General features: G+C 45.5%; 1 protein-coding gene across 1 annotated transcript in view; it reads right to left on the minus strand.

The window, feature by feature from the left end:
• Positions 1–21,605, minus strand: part of RNF216 (ring finger protein 216) — a 173,100-nt gene that overhangs the window by 23,608 nt on the left and 127,887 nt on the right. Inside the window, exon 14 of the mRNA XM_079719850.1 lies at positions 6,094–6,191. Coding sequence (XP_079575976.1) covers positions 6,094–6,191 — 98 coding nt within the window. The remainder of the gene's footprint in view (positions 1–6,093; positions 6,192–21,605) is intronic.

A 21,605-nucleotide genomic window follows, 5' to 3' on the forward strand; every position in this document is an offset into this window, starting at 1 on the left:
TGGACCCAGTGGTGTTCCAAGTATCTATGGCAGACCAACATGCTGAACAGAGCTGGTAGCAGGAACTGACAGGAGAGTCAGAAAGGGGGCTGTGCTTCAAAAAGTAACCAACTCTGGGAATTCCCTGGTGGTCCAAAGGTTAGGACGTGGCACTTTCACTGTGGGGGTCCGGGTTCGATCCCTGGTTGGGGAACTAAGATCCTGAAATCTGTACAGTGTGGCCAAAAAAAAAAAAAAAAAGTAACCGAGTCTTCTCCTTCTGAGAAACATCTCTGGGTCTGTGACTGAGTCTTGGAGTAGTCTAAATGCCTGATCAAGAACCAGTTTATAGAGGTGGGCAATACTCCATCACCAACTGCAAGTAGAGTACATATGACCAGGCCTGAGCAGGCCCTGAATGCAAGAAGTTGTCTGTTTATGTGCTTTGTCACATTTATAAATCAGGGCTTCCTGCTTAAAAAAGAAAACAACAACAACAAAGAGCTAATACTTATTATAGACTTACCACATGGCAAGAACCATTCTCGGGATGTTAATCTTCATAACAACCCTACAAGTAGATATGATTATGCTCTATACTTTACAGATAAGAAAATTTAGGCACAGAAAGATTAAAAAATTTGCCTAAGGTTCCTAACTACAGCTATCCAGGGTGAGCACTCAATAAATCTGTACTGACTTCATGAATAAGACATCCTTCTTCGAGGCAAAACAAAGGCTCAAACAGCAACAACAGAAATCATCCGTTCCTCCCAACTCAAACTAGATATGACATGTCCACAATAACAAGAACAGATTTTGGGGGAGCTGGCTCGTAAACTGGCTGAAAGACAATTCCAAATGAGAAGTTTAAAGTGTTTTAGGCAATAGCACAACTGCTAGAATACTGCCAGACAAGAGGATGACTTTGAAAAAAGAACATTTTTTGACATGTTCATCACTCAAGGCCATGCCACTGGTCAGGGTGGTGGTCACTCTAAAATATAAAGGCTGGCTGACAGGGGTAAGTCTGGATGTGAGGAAGCAATACCAGATTTTTCTAGTTGGCGTGGTATTTGTGATTACTATGTATGTGGCTGCATTAGTTTTCTTTTGTTTACTGTAACCTTAATCACATCTGCAAAGCCCTTTGCCATGTGAGATTAAAAACAAAACAAAACAAACCACAGGTTCTGGGGATTAGGGCATGCATTATCTTTGGAGGCCATTTTCTCTTCTCTAACATAGTCTGCCCTCTGGCTTCCAAAGACTGATAACCATCCCACATGCAAACTACAGTCACCTCATCCCAAGGACCCCAAAGATCTCATCCAGTATAACATCAACTCAAATTTCATCATCTAAATTAGGTATAGATGAGACTCTGGGTATGATCCACTATGGGACACACTTCCTCTCCATTTGTGGGCCTGGGAAACTGAAGAAACAAATTATCTGCTCCTAAAATACAATGATGGGACAGGCCTAGGACAGCATTTACAGATATTCTGGTTCAAAGGGGGAGAAAATGGAAGGAAAAAAGGAGTCACCATTCCTAAAAAATTTAGAAATCCAGCTGGGCAAACTCCCTTATATTTCAGCTCTGAGAACAATCCTCTGTGGCTCACAGCTCTGCTCATGGCTTGAAGAGGAATAATCCTTCCTTTTTCAAGAAAGGTAGCATATGTTTGCAGCTGAGTAGTTTTTAATCAGCCTGTTTGCTGCTTATAGAATTTTGGGGGTCTGACAGACTTCTTTCATTTTGTACTGTCTCTTTCAGTCCAACCTGGCAGTGTTTCTACTGATATAAAATTCTCAAGAACCTTGTGGGTCTCCCATGTATGTCACAGGGATTCATTCCATTAAGACATGAAGCTCAGGGGCTTCCCTGGTGGCATAGTGGTTAAGAATCCGCCTGCCAATGCAGGGGACACAGGTTCGATCCCTGGTCCGGGAAGATTCCACATGCTGTGGCGCAACTAAGCCCGTGCGCCACAACTACTGAGCCTGCACTCTTGAGCCCACAAGTCACAACAACTGAGGCCCGCGTGTCTAGAGCCTGTGCTCCACAACAAGAAGCCAATGCAGTAAGAAGCCTGTGCACTGCAACGAAGAGTAGCCCCTGCTCGCTGCAACTAGAGAAAGCCCGTGCACAGCAACGAAGACCCAACGCAGTCAATAATAAATAAATAAATAAATAAATTTATTATTAAAAAAAAAAGAGACATGAAGCTCATTCACAGATATTTCCTTGATAATCCCACCTCTACTTTTGGCTTCTGCTTAGATGGCTGATGGATAATGCCTGAGTTTCCTAGAGGCTCCCTGGTTACACTGAGGGGATCTGTGAGTCACTCTCTCAGGCTCTTCAAAGAGCCTTTGTGTAGCTGAACACTCTGACATTCTCAATGCAGCCTTGGATTTTTTCTCTAGAGCATGCTTTTCCTGACAGTCAATCTCTTAATTTTAGGGTCTTTTATCATCTGAAGAGTATGGGATTTTCAGAAACAATCAAGCCTGTTCCTTTAAAAAAAAAAAAAGTTTATTTATTTATTTATTTATTATTTTTGGCTGCGTTGGGTCTTCATTGCTGTGTGTAGGCTTTCTCTAGTTGCGGCGAGCAGGGGATACTCTTCGCTGCAATGCGCGGGCTTCCCATTGCAGTGGCTTCTCTTGTTGCAGAGCACGAGTTCCAGGCGTGCGAGCTTCAGTAGCTGTGGCACGCAGGCTCAGCAGTTGTGGCTCGTGGGCTCTAGAGTGCAGGCTCAGTAGTTGTGGTGCACGGGCTTAGTTGCTCCATGGCATGTGGGATCTTCCTGGACCAGGGCTTGAACCCATGCCCCCTGCACCGGCAGGTGGATTCTTTTTTTTTTTCAATACGCGGGCCTCTCACTGTTGTGGCCTCTCCCATTGCGGAGCACACGCTCCAGACGCGCAGGCTCAGCGGCCATGGCTCACGGGCCCAGCCGCTCCGTGGCATGTGGGATCTTCCCGGACCAGGGCACGAACCCATGTCCCCTACATCGGCAGGCGGACTCTCAACCACTGCGCCACCAGGGAAGCCCTGCGGCAGGTGGATTCTTGACCACTGCGCCGCCAGAAGTCCCACCTGTTCCTTTTTGTTAACAGCTCTCCTCTCAGTCTATCTCTTTCCACTTGCATTTTCTACTCTTCAATACTGTGCTTGGGGGACTTCCCTGGTGGTCCAGTGGGTAAGACTCCGTGCTCCCAATGCAGGGGGCCTGGGTTCAATGCCTGGTTGGGGAACTAGATCCCTCATTCATGCCTCAACTAAGAGTCCGCATGCCGCAAATAAAGATCCTGCATGCCAAAACTAAGACCCAGCACAGCCAAAAAAAAAAAAAAAATACTGTGCTTGGAAACTTCAGTTAAATGTCGTTCCACCATTTACAAGTTCTACTTTCTTCATAACTGCTGGACACAAGTCCGCTAAGCTTTCTGCCATTATGTAACAAGGATTCCCTTTCCTCCAGTTTTCAATAACATGTTCTCCATTTCCTTCTGAGTCCTCACCAGCACTGCCTTTCGTGTCCATATTTCTACTAACAGTCTGTTCATGGTGATTTAAGTGTTCTCTAAGGTAATTTAGGCTTTGCCCATAATGGTTCTCACTTACTTCTGAGCCCTCAACGGTGGTTTCTAATGTCCGTATTTCTACTAATGGTCTGTTCAAGGCAATCTATGTATTTTTCTATCATGCTTCTCAAAATTCTTCCAGTTTCTACCCATTGCCCAATTCCAAACCCATTTATACATTTTAAGGTATCTGTTACAGCAGCATTCCACTTCTGGTTCCAAAATTTATTTTCTATTGCTGCTATAACAAATTACCACAAACTTATTAGCTAAATGTAACACAAATTTATTATTTTATAGTTTTGTAGGTCAGAAGTCCAGCATGGATCTCATCAGACTAAAATCAAGGTGCCGGTGGGCTGTGTTACCTACTGGAGGTTCTAGGAGACAATCTGTTTGCTGCTCATCTGGAATGTCAGAGGATTCAGTTCTTTGAGGCTGTAGGACTTGAAGTCCCCATTTTCTTGGCAGCTATAAACAGAAGGTTATTCTCTGCCTCTGGAAGCTCTCACATTCCTTGGCTCATGGCCTTCTTCCTCTATCTTCAAAGATAGCAACAGGAGGTAAAATTCTTCTTGTGTCTCTTTTTGTCCATCATTCCATCTTTGTCTGACCAGAGAAAAGCTCACTCTGCTTTTAAGGAGTCACGTGATTAGACTGGATTTACCTGGATAATTCAGGATAATCTTCCCTATTTCAAGTTCCATAACCTGAATCACATTTGGAAAGTCCCTACTGCCATGTAAGGAAATATATCCAAAGGTTTACAGGTTCCAGAGATTAGGATATGGGACATCTTTTTATCTGATTACGCTTCACGTTTGTCTGGGATGTTTTGTTTGTTTGTTTGTTTGCAGTACGCAGGCCTCTCACTGCTGTGGCCTCTCCCGTTGCGGAGCACAGGCTCCAGATGCGCAGGCTCAGCGACCATGGCTCACGGGCCCAGCTGCTCCGCGGCATGTGGGATCTTCCCGGACCGGGGCACGAACCCGTGTCCCCTGCATCGGCAGGCAGACTCTCAACCACTGCGCCACCAGGGAAGCCCGATATGGGACATCTTTGAGGAACATTATTCTGCCTACCAAACCTGTGGCAAAGAGCAAAGTCACGGAGCCATTTGCCTAGGTTCAAATTCCTGCTACGCCAATTACTACCTGTGTGACCATGTTTACTTGGGCTCCCTGTGTGTCAGTTGTGTCATCTGTAAAATGAGGATAATAGTACCTATCTGTGGTGGAGACCTGGAGACTGTTAACTGCCCCAAAAAGCCATTTCCTACTTTATTTTCTTGGTCACAAACCCCACTCCTTACCCTTCAAATTTAAGCTGGACAGAAAATCGGCCAGCTAGAGACTATATATGGTATCTGCCTTGGAGCCAGGTTGTGGCCATATGACTCAGTTTAGGCCAATAGGGTATGAGCAAAAATAATATATATAATTTCTGCTTCACTTAAAACTTAAAAGCTGCCTGCCTGGCAACTTGTCTCTGTCTCTCTCCTTTTCTATGGGCTGGAGTGCAAATGTGGCTGCAACCTAGTCACAATTATGCAGATAAGAACACCACCTTAGTGAAGCAATGAGATCAAGAAACCTAGGTCTTTGAATGACCTCATGGGACAGATCTGCCCCACCTGCCAGGCAGGGCTGGACTATTATATGAGACAGAAATAGACTTCTGTATCATATAAATCAATGTATTTAAATCTGTAAAGTGCCCACACACATAAGGAGTGCTATACAGTAATGTTCTTCTTACTGACTGCATTATTTTGCATTCTGGAGGTTGTAATTCTACTTAATGTCTCAGGCCACCAGTCTCATACAGAAAACAGATAAGCAACAGTAGTGCAATCTGACTTAATTAAAATGTGTAATAAGGGACTCCCCTGGTGGCGCAGTGGATGAGAATCCGCCTGCCAATGCAGGGGAAACATGCTCAATCCCTGGCCCAGGAGGATACTACCTGCCGCGGAGCAACTAAGCCCGTGCGCCACAACTACTGAGCCTGTGCTCTAGAGCCAGTGAACCACAACTACTGAAGCCCACAAGCCACAACTACTGAAGCCCACACACCTAGATAGAGCCCGTGCTCGGTAACAGAAGCCACTGCAATAAGAAGCCTGCGTACCGCAACGAAGAGTAGCCCCTGCTCGCTGCAACTAGAGAAAAGCCTGTGCGCAGCAATGAAGACTCAATGCAGTCAAAAATAAGTTAATTACAATGTGTAATAACAAATTTTATTTAAATAGTAAAGAGAAGAGGAACCGAAAGTTATTGAATTCATATGTGCCAGGCATTTACTATGTTATGTTTGACCCGAGAAATAGTTCTAAGAAGCTGCAGAGATGAGGAAACAGGGGCTCAGGGGTTAGGTCCCTTCCTTGAGATCATTCTAGCCTGGGGTAGCTTGAGAGCTTGTTTTCCCCACAATATTCACTGCCCCCTCTGCCCAAAAGGCAGGTTAATGGGGGAGTTGCAAATCAGTCAGTAAGCCCCCCTGAATCATGTTACTCACATAGATGTTCGGTACTTGATGTCATCTTTTTCAGCCAGTTCTTCACAAGTGAGACCGTTGTGCTCCTTCCAGAGTCCCTGACACTTCCTACAGGTCTCCTGGGGATAAAGGAGAGACACAAAGACAGCTCTTGGTGAGTAGACACCATATACGTTTCTGTGTAACAATCGGGAATGCGAAACAAGCTTCACTTGGCTTGAATTCTTTCAGAGGATCTCTCTCCCTTTCAGCAGGGATATTTCTAAAGACATCTCTCAATAGAAGATGTAAGAAACATTATAAGAAAGCATGGGGAAAGTTTTCTCTCCTTGGATCAAAAGAAAACGTCGCTCCCATCACCCAAGGTTTATAAGGTTTTCTAAAATGCCAGGAGTCACCTGAAAAAACTACAGAAGATAAATTTATGTGACCTTGGTTTTTTAAAAATAAAATACTGTGAGCTGCTTGAGGTCTGGTTCTGCCCAGTGTTCCAGTGTTGGTCTGGCATAGACCACTTGTGTTGAACTGAAGTGAAGAACAGTCTAGATTAGGATCACTAGGGGGTCCTTAAGGGAGACAGTCCCTCAGTCATCCCTCACTCATAAACATGGATATCATCCTCCATGGCTTAACTTCATTTATAAACATAAATTCAAAAAAATTACTACTTTTTATTCTAGGACTCTTCACAGTTTATAAAATATTTTCACATGTGCCAGAAACCATCTCACATCAATAACAGGAATTTAAAGAAACACTAATCTAATTTAATTTCCATAAATAGAAATCACAACCCTAATAAGTACAATGAAGGAAGAAATGGTGTTGTCAGCTTTGTTTGGCCTGGGGCGACAGTGAAGGCTTGAGGAAGTGGAGCCTGAGATCAGAAAGATGAGTCAAAGAAAGCAAAAGCAGAATAGCATTCCAGACAGAGGAACAGTAAGAGAAAGACTCTGGTAGATGAAACTGGCCGAGTTTGGTTCCTGTAGCTGGACTGCAGGCAGTGAAAATAGGCCTGGTGAGGCCCACTGGAGCCAGTCCCTGTGAGGCTTTGTAGGATGTGATTACCAGTTTGACCTTTATCCTAAGAGTGGTAGGGAGGCATCAAAAGGTGTCAAGCATGGAAGTAACATGAGCAGGTTTGTGATTTTAAAAGATGATTCTGCGTGGAGAACAGAGTAGAGGGAGAAAAGAGTGGAAGTGTAAGACACTAGGAAGCTATTAAAGTCATTCAAGAGAGAGAATATGGAGGCCCCGGTCAGGTAGGTGAGGACATGAAGGAAAGCTGGCTGACTGATTTAAGAGAAATTTAGGAAGTAAAACTGGCTGGCTTGGTGACGGCCTGGCTCTGGGAATGAGGAGAGGGAGGTATCACCCTGATGCCTTGGTTTCTGGTTTGTGCAACTCAAGATAATAGTGACATGGATGGAGCTTGGGAACAGTGGAAAAGGCCTGGCTTGGGAGGAGGGAGGGCAGGTGTTAAGATCCCGAGTTTGATCTTGGCAGTAATGACACAGGGGGACCTGTGGGACACCCAGTGGAGATGTCAGGCAGGGAGTTGGGGGTACATGTTTAGCATCTGGAAGTACCTGGGGTAGAGCTCGCCAGGAGATGTGCTAGATTATATCTTCACATCAATTCTAGAAACATCTCCTACCTCTGTATTCTCCACTTACTACTGAACTTTCTCTAATATATACTGCTAAGATGACTCTAACAAGGTGCAGAGTAGTATACATAGTAAAGATGCTACCACTTCTACATCAAAAAAGGTGGTGGTGGGAGAATATAGTGATATATAAAATCAACCTGAAAGGATACCCAAGAAATTGGTAGTACTGATTGTCCCGAGTGGCTGTAAAGTGGGGTGAGACTTCTTACTGTAAGCTCTTTGTATCTTTTGTACCTTGTACTACCTAATTAAAATATAAAATTTTAAAAGAGAAAGAGAAATAAAATGGACTGCTTAAGGAACTGAGAACCTGAATAACTCTCATAAAAAGGCTTCAATCAATGGCATGGCACCGGTGGGGTGGGGTTAGAGATGAGCTGATCAGAGATTCTCTATTAAATGCTGTTGCTTCCAAGGGATATGCTGCTCTCTGGTCCACTACTTACATCTCTGTCAGTAAACAGAAGCTAAATCAGTACTGACTTCATTACTACACACCCAAACGTAAAGCAGCATAAAACCCCAATTTTTTTTAAAACCCATTTTTAAAAGACCTTGTGCCTGACTATTCTGGGAAACTGGAGGATAAACAACAGCTGGAGAATAGATGAGCTGGTATCTATATCCTAACCTTCAAAACAATACTAACCTAGCCACCCACCAGGAATAACATCTTGGAAACAATGCATGGCATTTAGAGAGTGCTTTCCAGCATTCCTGGTGATCCAGTTATTAATTCATGGGACCTTCTTCATAAGGGAAGAACCCATTTTCTAGGTGAGGCACAGGTCCATGACAGCAAGATGACCTGGCCAAGCTGAGTCAGCTGTGTGGGGTCACCACGAAGCCACTGCTTACTTCCAATGTCACAGCGGCTCTCCTGTAGGTCCATGTGTGGTTTTTCAGGCATGTACTTCTTATTGAAGGGCTGAGGGGTCCCAGAGAATAAAAATGAAATGTCTTTTGAAGAGACTAGCTAGTTAGACATTGAAACCCACAATTAAAAGAAGGCAAGCAAATAGCAGGCTGGGTGAATTTTACATTTGGACCTTTCTGTGTGTTGTTTCTTTAAAACGTACCCTCTCTTCTAAACACAGTGTATAGTTCACTAAGCTGTAATTCTCTCCTCTCAAGTACAGCTAGGCTTTGTTCCTAAATGCAACAAATGCTTAAACAATATTAGGCAGAAGAAATGTTCTTCAACGTTTCTAACATGAAGATAATCAATTCTTCAAAGTAAGGTTAATGAAAGTCCCAAGGACCATTTTGGAAGGTGGAGTACAACGTTGACAAGTAACTTCAAAACATGAAGGACATGGGGCTTCCCTGGTGGCGCAGTGGTTGAGAATCCACCTGCCAATGCAGGGGACACGGGTTCGAGCCCTGGTCCGGGAAGATCCCACATGCCACGGAGCAACTAAGCCCGTGAGCCACAAATACTAAGCCTGCGCTCTAGAGCCTGCGCTCTAGAGCCTGTGCTCCGTGTGCTTCTAACAAGAGAAGCCACTGCAATGAGAAGACCATGCACTGCAACGAAGAGTAGCCCCCGCTCACCGCAACTAGAGAAAGTCCGTGCGCAGCAATGAAGACCCAACACAGTGCCCCCCACCAAAAAAAACAAAAAACATGAAGGACATGCATATCCTGGCTGTCAAATATAATTGGAGAGGCTTCCCATCGCCTGTGTGCGTTTTCAGATCAGGAGGAAACAGATGAATTCATCATCAGCCCAAATACAACAGAGAAGGCAGCTCCTTCCTTCTTGATGAGGAAGGCATGCACACACTGGTTAACTCAGCAGCTACCAGTCCATGTTCCTCATGACATCAGAGAGATTTCTGGTTAAGTTTTATGTTGCCCTTTAGTGCGCAAGATGCATCAAGGTGTTTTGACTATTCATTAAGGTCTTAACTTTGTACTCTAAAGAAAGTACTCGACAGCTTCTCTTCATCCATTTTCTGCTGCTTAAATAATGTTTACTGGGTAAGGCAGAAGATCAAGTTTGGTTTCAGATGACCCTGTCAGGGAGCTGATATTTCTTCAAAGAAACAGCTTCCTAAAAGACTAGCAGACAGTGTCCAGGTCATCATCTACGCATAGCAGGGCTTCCTGCTGCTGGCAAAGAACCCGAGAGATGAGACCAAGGGTCCAAGTCACCAGACTCTGCACTTCTTGCTCGCCATCCCTCCAGGCCTGCTCTGAAGCTGCTTGGCTCCCTGTGCACCCCGCCTCTTTCCTGCTTGACTTCCAGCCTTGTCTCAGAAGCGGAACACAGGAGAAACTGCTCACTGATTTCTGAATGGTTCCTCCAGTGAAACTTCTAGACTCACTCTCCAGGGGAGAGAAGTCTGCTGGCCTAAGATATGGGGCATGGGGCTGTGGCCAATTCATATCGAATCTCTGAGATTCCAGCTCTCTGCTTTGCCATCTCAGGTACTCAAAAAATGGTGGGGCTGTAAATCCTCACACCTCTTAAGTAAAAGATGAGGCCCGGGCACCTGACCATTCACAAATGCTTAGCATATTCTAGAAGCCACAGGGCTATGGGCATTCAGGCCACATGTGTCTTCCAGTTGTCAAAGTCACTGGTTCTCCCCACCTCAAGACCCAAATGACATACGGGTGTTAGCCAAATCCAGAAAGAGTTCTATTTTAAGACAGGAAAACAGACAATGAGGTGGATGCTGGAACCCTTGGGAATCAATAAAGCTTAGCAAAGTCAAAGCTCAGGCAGAATCAGTGGGCTTTCCTTCCTTTCAGTAAGGGAATTTGAGGATTTCTATTTTCTCTACGGCAAGGATGCCAAGGAAGTCAGATATGTGAGCAAACCAAGTAGAGCACCGTGGAGGTAAGTATAATAGTGTACACATGTACGTGTGCATGCGCACACAAGAGACAGCAAAGGGGGTGGGGCTAAGTCAGACAAGGATTCTTTGAGGAGTTGGTGTCTTCATGGGACTGAATAAAAACCAGTATCGTGGGGACTTCCCTGGTGATCCAGTGGTAAAGAATCCCGCCTTACAATGCAGGGGATGCAGGTTCGATCCCTGGTCAGCAAACTGAGATCCCAGATGCTGCGGGGCAACTAAGCCTGTGCGACACAACTACTGAGCTTGTGTGCCTCAACTAGAGAGGAGCCTGCATGCCGCAACGAAGGTCTCTCGTGCTGCAACCAAGACCCGATGCAGCCAAAACAAACGAAAATAAAAAAACAACAGTATCATGAGTGATGAGAACATCCAGGCAACCAGTAAAGCACTCCTCCCATCTGGACTGACAACTCTTAGCGAAGTGCCTTTCCCAGCTACAACAGCCATTAAAGTATGTAAAATGTAGAAGCAGGGAATTCTCTGGAGGTCCAGTGGTCAGGACTCTGTGCTTTCACTGCTGAGGGCGTGGGTTTAATCCCTGGTCCAGGAACTAAGTTCCCACACGCTGCACGGCATGGCCAAAAAAAAAGTAGAACCAGACTCTCAATCAAACATTTCAACAATGAAACATATTCCAAGTGTTAATATTTTAATGAACACAAAACGTTTTCATATCATTAAATAAAATTGTTTTGTTTTGGGCTTCCCTGGTGGCGCAGTGGTTGGGAATCCGCCTGCTGATGCAGGGGACATGGGTTCGTGCCCCGGTCCGGGAAGATCCCACATGCCGCAGAGTGGCTGGGCCCATGAGCCACGGCCGCTGAGCCTGCGCGTCCGGAGCCTGTGCTCCGCAATGGGAGAGACGACAACGGTGAGAGGCCCGCGTACCACAAAAAAAAAAAAAAAAAAGAAGTTTTGTTTTTTAAATAAAATTATTTAAAAGTATTTATTTCATCCTACCCTTTACAATTTTCTGTATTTATGTATATTTTGCAATGTATGTTACAGCAGTAGTACAGACACATAATTTATAAATAAATAAATACATACTTTGGGGGGAATTCTGCTGTACACATTTTTTTCCAATATAGAGAGCAATCGCAAAGTTGTGCCATCTACTACCCTAGATATCAGAAAGTCACGGAAGGGATCCAGGTATGGCAGCAACCTGCCTGGGCATGCGTTTCCAAATGCTTTGATGGACTGAAGAGGCTGAGACTAGAGGCAGGAAGACAGTTAAGCAGCAACTGAAGAGTCTGTGGGACTGGGTTGGGGAAAACATGGACTTGGATCAAGTGATGAAGGAGGAGAAGCAGATCTGAGTGAGGGTGGGAGGCAGAGGTGAGAACAGAAGTTTAATTTTAAACGAGCTTATTTATTCACCCTCAATATTTGCTGAATTTTTATCATTGGTTGAGGGCTGTATGAGATGCTGGGGATACAGCATTAAGCAAGTTAGACTCAGTGTCTAACTTCTTGCAGCTTATGTTCTGCTGAAGAAAACAGATATTAGACAAACAGGATATATAGCTACAACTGCAACAGGAACATTCAGAGGAAAAGCACTGGGTGCTGTAAAAGAGCAGAGTTTAATCAGCCCAGCGATCAGGAAAGGCTTTTTGAGGATGTGATGTTGAAGCTGAGCCCTGAGGGATGAGCAGAGTTAGCCAGATACGGGGGAAGGGTGTTCCAGGCAGAGGGGAGAGGATGTGTGAAGGCTTTGGTACAGGTGAGGGCCTGTCTCATTCAAGGAGCACAGAGGGAGTTGGTATTGGCTGGAGTCCAAGGGGGAGAGCTGAGAGTAGACAGTGGTCAATCCTGGTGCAGCCACTGAGGCTGGAGGGAGGTGTCTGGAAAGCTAGGCTAAATGGGTGGGAAGTGCAATGATCTAAATTCACATTTTCAAAAGATCACTCTGGCGGCTGATGGCTTGCTAGGTTGTAGGACCTTGCAGTGACCCCCTCACTGAACTAGGGCCTGGTAAATAACTTTTAGGGGAACAAGCCCTAGAGTCTGGATTCAGTTCTTGGCCAGACTTCCTCCACAGTCCTCCACAAATAAGGCCACAACCTCCCTCCTGAACCAAGCTGTGCCAACGCTGAGCCTGGCAGAGGTGAGGCTGACCTGTGACCAGCAAATGGCAACATACCTATCTTTTCTTGCTAGGAATAAGAGGACCACTTTTCCTACACAATTTCAGAAAGGGACTTCATTATTATTTTAAAAAGGAGATTGTTTTTTCAGTTTTGGCTCTTTAGATGAGTTTCTCATTGAAATGTCATCTATATGGTACGGAACATCTTTAACAAGAGTCTTGAACTCAGACATCTCACCCAAGACCCTGGTTCAAGGTTTCAGACCTATACACCTTCTGGTACAGGCTGTTTACATACACATTTCACTTAGTCTTCATAGCAATTCTACAAGGGAAGTACTGGCCATTATCACCACCACCCCCCTTTTTAAGTAAATGAGAAAGGAAGGCTCAGAGAGGCAAATTAACTTGTTTAAGGTCACAGAGCTATGGATTCAAGTCTGCTCAAATCCATTTACACTTCCCACTCTATTCTCACTGATTGCCAGCAGTCTGTGAGCAAGAACAGGTCATTGTTTACTGGAAACCTGAGGGCACATTGTTTACTGGAAGCCCTAAGGTTACAATGGGCATCTTGTGTAAGGAGACCACAGACGAAAGGTCAGTGAGGTCACGTAGAACCAAGCGTCAGGGTAGCAAAGGTGTGGACACTGAGCTGCAGCTGTGCAGGATGCCTGCTTCCCCGCGTTTCCTGGAGAGCTGGGAATGACCCATTAAGAGGCAGGATGGACTAGGATTAAACACGAGGATACCTTTTTTTAATGGTAATGATAGGAACCTGCTAATCACAAAGTAATCCTGGACTGGACACATGTGAGGAAGTAGCTGTTCCTGCCGCTTTCAGCCAGTTGCACGTCTGGCGGGTCACAGACGGAAGTGTGTTTTTAGATTCCTATTAGATGTACAAACGTGAGTATTCCACACCAGAACCAAATATCAGTTACCTGGTTCTTCCCTCAACCAGCCCCTGGAACTTTACTTGTAAATACTGGCCACTCACTTCCCCAAAGGTGGCCAGGATTATGATACGTGAAGACGTGCTAGTGAAAATGCTTGAGATGATTACCATCACCAACACTGTGATTCAGTGCAGACAATTTCTGCACTGAAAGGAGTAAGAACACTTTCACTTTCCCTCCCCTGCCCCCTTCAACAAATACCTCCTGAGCGCTGCCATGAGGACCAGGCACTGTTCTCAGCAAATGATCAGTGAACAAATGAAGTCCTTGCCCTCCTAGCGTCTACATTCTGGGAGTGCTGGAGTGGGTGGATCGCCAAACAGATAAATGTCTAGTCTGTAGGAAGACAAGGAGCACCCGGGGGAACTAAAGCAAGGTGAGGGGCAAAGAGGTGTGAAGGACAGCCTTGCGCAGAGGTGGCGTGTCAGCTCAAACCTGAAGGGTATCTGGTAGAGGAGCGGGAGCAGGATGGAGGATGGTGGAGTGAGCCAGGAGAGAAGAAGGAGAGAAGCTCAGAGAAACAGCCATCCCAGGTCTCACGTCCATCCCGAGCCAGCACCCAAGGCCAGCACTGCTGGCCTCCTGCCAGTGCCACACGCTCAACACCCTCGACCTCGCAAAGCTCTGCCTAGGTGTCCTTTCTCTGCTGGCAACACCTACTCATCAGCTCTCATTTCAAGTACTGGGGGCTCTGGAAAACCCAAATGACATGGGCAAAAGTTGGCACTCTTTCTCTGGACTCTTGGAGCCCTTGGCTCCAACTCTATTACAGTAGCACTTTTAATAGTGTCTTGTAATTATCTGGTTACATCACATCTCCAAGGAGCCAAGCACTCCTTGCAGGCACAGACTATGCCCTGCTGATCACTACAGACAGGCTTGGAATGGAGGGTTCCATTCATGTATTCAAAAAATGTTATCCTTTGAGGGCCTGTTATGTGCCACATGGGGATACACTGGTGAGTAAGCCAGCAAAATTCCTGACTGAAAGGAGCTTACAATGTTCTACACTGTGTTTCAGCTATCTTTGGATTTCTAGGGCCTTACACTAGGTCTGAGACAAACAAGGGGCTGAAGGTATGAAAAATTACAGAGAGATGAAGCCTGGCAAGACAAAGCACATTCCTCTCCATACAGAGTTACAAATACAACCCCACCCTTACTCCTGGGACTTTTGCATTTTACGTGGGAAAAAGGCATATGAAACCTCTTAGTAAACTGATCCCCTTCCCAAAAGAACATTAGTTCCTCCCTATCATATCTTTTTCTTTATAGTTACGTAAAATATAATGATGATTTTATGAGAAAATCAAGCTATATGTAAGACAATTTCAAGTTAATTCTTCAGAGTTTATGCCTTAAGGATACGGGCTACGCCTTTTCCACTGTGATTCTTTTCTTTGCTCCCTAATCACCTTCCCCAACCTAATGCACAGAACTTACAGATCAGTTATTACCAAGAAGCTAATGGCCAAATGCCTGCAGATGGTGCTTGAGAAAGCACTGCATATATTTCAAATAAGACATTGTTTGTTGATTTTCTCCTATAGCTCCAATATGTGGAAACTGATCTCTCTTCATTTCCAATGAAAGGAGCTTCACCAACTATACTGCTTGTGTGAGCCTCTATTTTAGAGGGATTAAGACTCAAAAATCACGGTCAAGACTTCCCTGGTGGCGCAGTGGTTAAGAATCCGCCTGCCAATGCAGGGGACATGGGCTCGAGCCCTGGTCCGGGAAGATCCCCCATGCGGCGGAGCAACTAAGCCCATGCGCCACAATTACTGAGCCCGCACTCTAGAGCCCACGAGCCACAACTACTGAGCCTGTGTGCCACAACTACTGAAGCCCACGCACCTGGAGCCCGTGCTCCACAACAAGAGAAGTCACCGCAGTGAGAAGCCCACGTACCACAACAAAGAGTAGCCCCCGCTCGCTGCAACTAGAGAAAGCCTGTGAGCAGCAACGAAAACCCAACGCAGCCAAAAATAAATAAATAAATTTATAAATAAAAAAGAAATCACAGTCAGCCTGGCTCTTTCTTCCCACCCAGGGGCTCTGGAAGGTCAGTTACCACCTGAGGTCAGATCACATGCTCCTCCTGCCCACCCGCCACCCCAACAAGACCAGTCCACTCTGCCTGGGCCCACTTTTCTATTCTTTTTTTTTAATCACTATTTTTTTGAATTTTATTTATTTTTAACACAGCAGGTTCTTATTAGTCATCCCTTTTATACATATTAGTGTATATATGGCAATCCCAATCTCCCAATTCATCACACCCCCACCACTTTCCCCCTTGGTGTCCATACGTTTGTTCTCTACATCTGTGTCTCAGTTTCTGCCCTGCAAACTGCTTCATCTGTACCATTTTTCTAGGTTCCACGTATATGCGTTAATATACGATATTTGTTTTTCTCTTTCTGACTTACTTCACTCTGTATGACAGTCTCTAGACCCATCCACGTCTCTACAAATGACCCAATTTCGTTCCTTTTTATTGCTGAGTAATATTCCATTGTATGTATGTACCACATCTTCTTCTTCTTTTTTTTTTTTTTGCGGTACGCGGGCCTCTCACTGCTGTGGCCTCTCCCGTTGCGGAGCACAGGCTCCAGATGCGCAGGCTCAGCGGCCATGGCTCACAGGCCCAGCCGCTCAGCGGCATGTGGGATCCTCCTGGACCGGGGCATGAACCCACGTCCCCTGCATCGGCAGGCGGACTCTCAACCACTGCGCCACCAGGGAAGCTCGTACCACATCTTCTTCATCCATTCGTCTGTCGATGGGCATTTAGGTTGCTTCCATGACCTGGCTATTGTAAATAGTGCTGCAATGAACACTGGGGTGCATGTGCCTTTTTGAATTATGGTTTCCTCTGGGTATATAATGCCTGGGCCCACTTTTCTTAAAGGACAAACAAAATTTGAACATTAATTCTTTAAATGATGTCTTGTAATTATTGGATTACATCACACCCCTACAAGAAGCCAAGCTCTCCTTGCAGGGGATTTCTCTCTTTTCTCAAAGTAAATCATCACTCTGAGGCAGAAGAACCTTTTGATTTCTGAATGTAGAAATTCAAATCTGGGTGTGACCAGGCAACAGCTCTGGGCAACAGTACTGCGGAATGGGCTTCTTTGGGGAAGATTCCATACTGTTCTTATTTTTGGATGGTCACACACACACACACACACTAAACTACGGAGATTTAAAAAAATGTGTGCACTGGATGCGCACCCTACCATTTCTATGCACAGAAGCAGATTTTGAAAAAAGAAATCTCCAAATCTTACTCCTGCAGATTAGAAAGAAGTCGAGCACTCCCTTCCTTTGGATCCACCAGGATTAGGTGACAAATCAGAATAGCTGGTTTATAAACTTGGTTTCTGTGCTAATGCTGCCCCCTAGGGATAGAAAGCTATAAAGGTACGGAGACTTAGAGATTTACGCTGCCTGGGAAAAGGGTAATGCTTGAGAAATACTGACTGGGAAAAGCCCATTACATCAGGGCCACAGCTGCCTGCTTTTTATTATACTATGGGGACCAGGACTTCGAAGATAAAAAGTGGGAGATAAATGTTTCCTGAAATAAATGTAAGTTCAAATACTGATAACGTTCTCTAGAATGTCCACTTAACAGAACCAATGGGACAATATAAGCAACACCCAGGGCAATGCCAGGAGGTGGACATTAATATAATCTGATCACTGCTCTGGGCATTGGGGAATAAAATGGACAAATACAAATCCCCTACCTTCAGAGAATTTACTGGGGGTGGAGGGAAGGTCACACCATATACCAAATAAGTAAAATACACAGTGAGATAAGATTACAGGTGCTTAGGAGAAAAACACAGGGAGGAAGAATGTTAGCGTTGGGTTGCAGAAAGGGAAATTGTTCATAATTTTAAAGTGGGTGGTTGGGGAAGGCCTCTCGGAGAAGGTGTATTTAAGCAAAGACTTAGGAAAGCAAGTAGGCTTTGTGATGTCTGGGGGAAAGAATTCCAGGCCATGGAAACAGCAAGAAGGGAGGTGGAAAGGCCAGTAAGCTGTAAGGAGGGCAGGGTGTCTGGGGCCTGGGAGGTAATGATAAGGACTTTGGCTTGTACCCATAGTAAACAGGTTAAAGAGGATTCCCTCTACAAGGACTTGAGTGAGTTAAGTCCCAAAGAACCCCCATCTGCTGGCTCCCCTTTCCTGGCGAGTTCTCAGGTCTCTGAGCCACACCTCCACCTGGGCCCTGGGCCTCTCCTGCCTTGTGCTGCGCTCACAGACTTGAAAGGGCGGGAGGGCAGAGGTTGTGACTAAGCCCTGTTCAAAGGGGTTTGCTCACGGCAGACACTCAACACAGTGCAAGTCTGTGGAACCAGCTACTTACAGCTATGATTTTTAAACTATGGACTACAAACCATTGGTGGGTTATGAAATCATTTCAGTAGATTATGATACAAAAAAAAAAACCTAGAACAGAAAAGAAGATACTAGAGTGCATTCCACAAGTCAGGCATTTGTTTTTTTGTAAAACTATTGTTTTGGTTATACATATATGTGTTTATGCATGTGTTGGTTCTATGGTAAAATATATTCCTACTATAGGTCACAGTTAAAACAGTCTGAAAACCATCAACTTAGGATTCATTCATTCATTCAAGAACCAAAAAGTTTCTTTAAAGGATCAGAGAGGCTCTTTCTCCAGGGACCAGCTGTGAGGAATTGAGAAATGGACCCGTCTCCAGTTTACCCTAGAGGTAATGCTTTTAGTGAGGAACAATGCATGAGAATCAGGTAGAACAACAGTCTTCAGGAGGGCTCAGGAGCAAAGCAATGTATTATGAAGTGGCGGATCTAATAAAAGGTCACTTCGACTGTCAAAAATAAACACTGTTAGAAACAAGCCCAGTGCTCACTCCAAGGGCTACTCCTGGGGGACTTCCCTGGTGGCGCAGTGGTTAAAAACCCGCCTGCCAATGCAGGGGGCAAAGGTTTGAGCCCTGGTCTGGGAAGATCCCCCATGCTGTGGAGCAACTAAGCCCATGTGCCACAACTACTGAGCCTGTGCTCTAGAGCCCGTGAGCCACAACTACTGAGCCCGCATGCCACAACTACTGAAGCCCGTGTGCCTAGAGCCCGTGCTCCGCAACAAGAGAAGCCACTGCAATGAGAAGCCTGTGCACTGCAATGAAGAGTAGCCCCCGCTAGCCGCAACTATAGAAAGCCCAGGCGCAGCAACGAAGACCCAATGCAGCCAAAAATAAATAAATAAATTTAAAAAAAAAAAAAAAAAAAAAGGGGGCTACTCCTGGGCTTCCTGGAGCTTCTGGGAATCCTGGCCTGGAAGGAAGAGCCAGCTAAGCCAGCTCTTCCCTGCTCTCACTCCACTGTCAACATGCCCTGGAAGGGAGGCTCCAGATTTCAGGAAAACCAAAAGATGTACCTCCCACAATATGCTTCGAGACCTCATCTATATTTTCATGGTGTTAGCTAGCTGGGCAGGGGTGTTGAGGGGCAGACAGACAATAAAGGCCACTCACAATCCAGAACTTGGAGAGAAGGGACCCTCTACCTCAGTGTTAAACCGGGAAATGCTACGTATTTCTTGCGGAAGACAGACAAGTGGCAGAAGGGCTCAGGGAGCAAGTCTACAAATCAAACAGGAGAGGCATGGCCAAGCGGAAGAGTGCTACAGCCTAATGAATAGCTCTCACAACCTGAGAAACAGAAGGATATTACCTGAGCTACCTGAGGTTAGAAAAGGAAGAAATGAAGGATTTGTCAGCCTGACTCCACATGCTCTAAAGGAGAGGTAACTGCACCAGCCAGCTCAAGTATCTCTGGCCTTGTCACAGCTGCCATCCTGCAGCCATGACAAATAGCCATGAGATGACTGGACCTGTCCCCTGCCTTGCGCTCCCTCTTAGATGTGCCTTTGGGGACAGACAGCATGTGCTGGAAGGCCAACCTAAGTGTCTATGTGGCAGTTACATCTGGGACTCTAGCTGCATTCTGGTTTCTCTCTCTTTTTTTTAATTAGTTTCTGCTTTATAACAAAGTGAATCAGTCATACATATACATCTGTTCTGGTTTCTCTTTTATTAATCTTGTGTGGATTTGGCTTGGGCCAGTGTAAAATTCAGCTTCTGGATCAGTAGTGTCAGACAAAACCCTTGACCCTGGCACTCACTTTCTGTGTGCACAAAAATCACTGGGGTTGCTAATAAAAGATGCAGATTCTAACGCTGTGGTGCTGGGTGGGCCCAGGAACCTGCACATAGAACAGCTTCTTGGGACACTGCTACAGCTGGCTTACAGATTATGCTTTGAGAAACCTTGCCCAGATCCCCCCACTGCCTCCTTACGAGGTCTGGCCTTGATGGCTTTCCTCTAGGACAGTCATGACTACTCTTCAAGGGTAAATAAATGGTAATTAATGTCCCTCACCTAATAGGCTGCCCAGTTTCCTGGGCATTCCTGAGTAGACAGCATGCACACTTTTTTTTTTTTTTTCTTCTTTGACAAAGTTAGAAAAAAAGGTCTTCTGAACATACTGTCCACTTGTATTTTAGCCTGGTCTGATGATGCACTGTAAGCCAGAAAAGTAGAGAAAGCAGGCCCTACCACACAGGCCTGTGAGAAGGAGTGGAGACCACCTTAGTTAGCAGCCCTCCCCAGTGGCAGGTCCGGCAACAGGCTGGGAGATTTATGCAGCTGGGGTTCCAATAGGCTGCCCAGGTAGAGGAGGAGCCATGAGGTCTGAGCACAGGAGGAAGGAGGAAGCAGAGACCTCAATCACAAGTAGTGCAGTGGAAGTGCTGATTCTAAGGTGGAGTGCAGTTTCAGGGGGCATTCTGTACAGCTGGCAGTGGTACCAGCACCCAGGGTCAGGATTTAGGGTTCAAAATACCCCTTGGTGGACGCTGGATAGGATAGCTCACGGAGGTCTCTGACCTAGGCTTTCCACCTTATGAGCAAACGTTTCCAAAGAGGGAGACCCTGTAGGCCACTCATGGTGGCCTGTTTCCGCAGGAGGCAGCCTGGCTGCTCCCCGAGCCTGTACCTCCACCTCCTTCCTGCCCCCACAGATGGTTTATGCCCTAGCAGAAGAGCCCAGGAGGTGAATATAGTTATAATAAAATGAGAAAACATCCCCAAAGAGGTCTGGACTAACAGTTGTGCTGCACAGGTCAGTAAGGCTCTCTGGGACAGGGAAGGCATTACTAGAAACTTTCTCAAATGTTAAAGCTAATAGAAGAAAATGTAGGCAAATATCTGTGTGTTCTTTGGTTAGGAAAGGATTTCTTAAACAATTCTCCAAAGCACCCACTACAAAGGCGAAACAACTGAACTGAGTAGTTTTATCCTAAGGAGGACACCACAGACCAGGGTTAACAGATGTGTGACTGACTAGAAGATATCTGGAACACTTAAAACTGAAATAAGATTAATATCTAGAATGTACAGGGAACTGGCAAAAATAGGGAAGTAAAAAAAAATAAGAAATCTGACAGAAAAATGGGTTAAAGATATGAGAGGGGAGATGTGCAACTTTAAAAGTTACCAAAGGGCTTCCCTGGTGGCGCAGTGGTTGACAGTCCGCCTGCTGATGCAGGGGACACGGGTTCGTGCCCCAGTCTGGGAAGATCCCACATGCCACGGAGCGGCTGGGCCCGTGAGCCATGGCTGCTGAGCCTGTGTGTCCGGAGCCCGTGCTCCACAACAGGAGAGGCCACAACAGTGAGAGGCCCGCGTACCGCAAAAAAAAAAAAAAAAAAAAAAAGTTACCAAAGACAAATGGCCAACAGACACATGAAAAGATGCTCAACATCGCCAATTATTAGAGAAATGCAGATCAAAACTACCATGAGGTACCACCTCACACCAGTCAGAATGACCATCATCAAAAAGTCTATAAATAAACTTTGGAGAGGGTGTAGAGA

Source organism: Hyperoodon ampullatus (genome assembly GCF_949752795.1).
Source record: "Hyperoodon ampullatus genome assembly, chromosome: 14".
Classification (NCBI taxonomy): Eukaryota; Metazoa; Chordata; class Mammalia; order Artiodactyla; family Ziphiidae; genus Hyperoodon; species Hyperoodon ampullatus.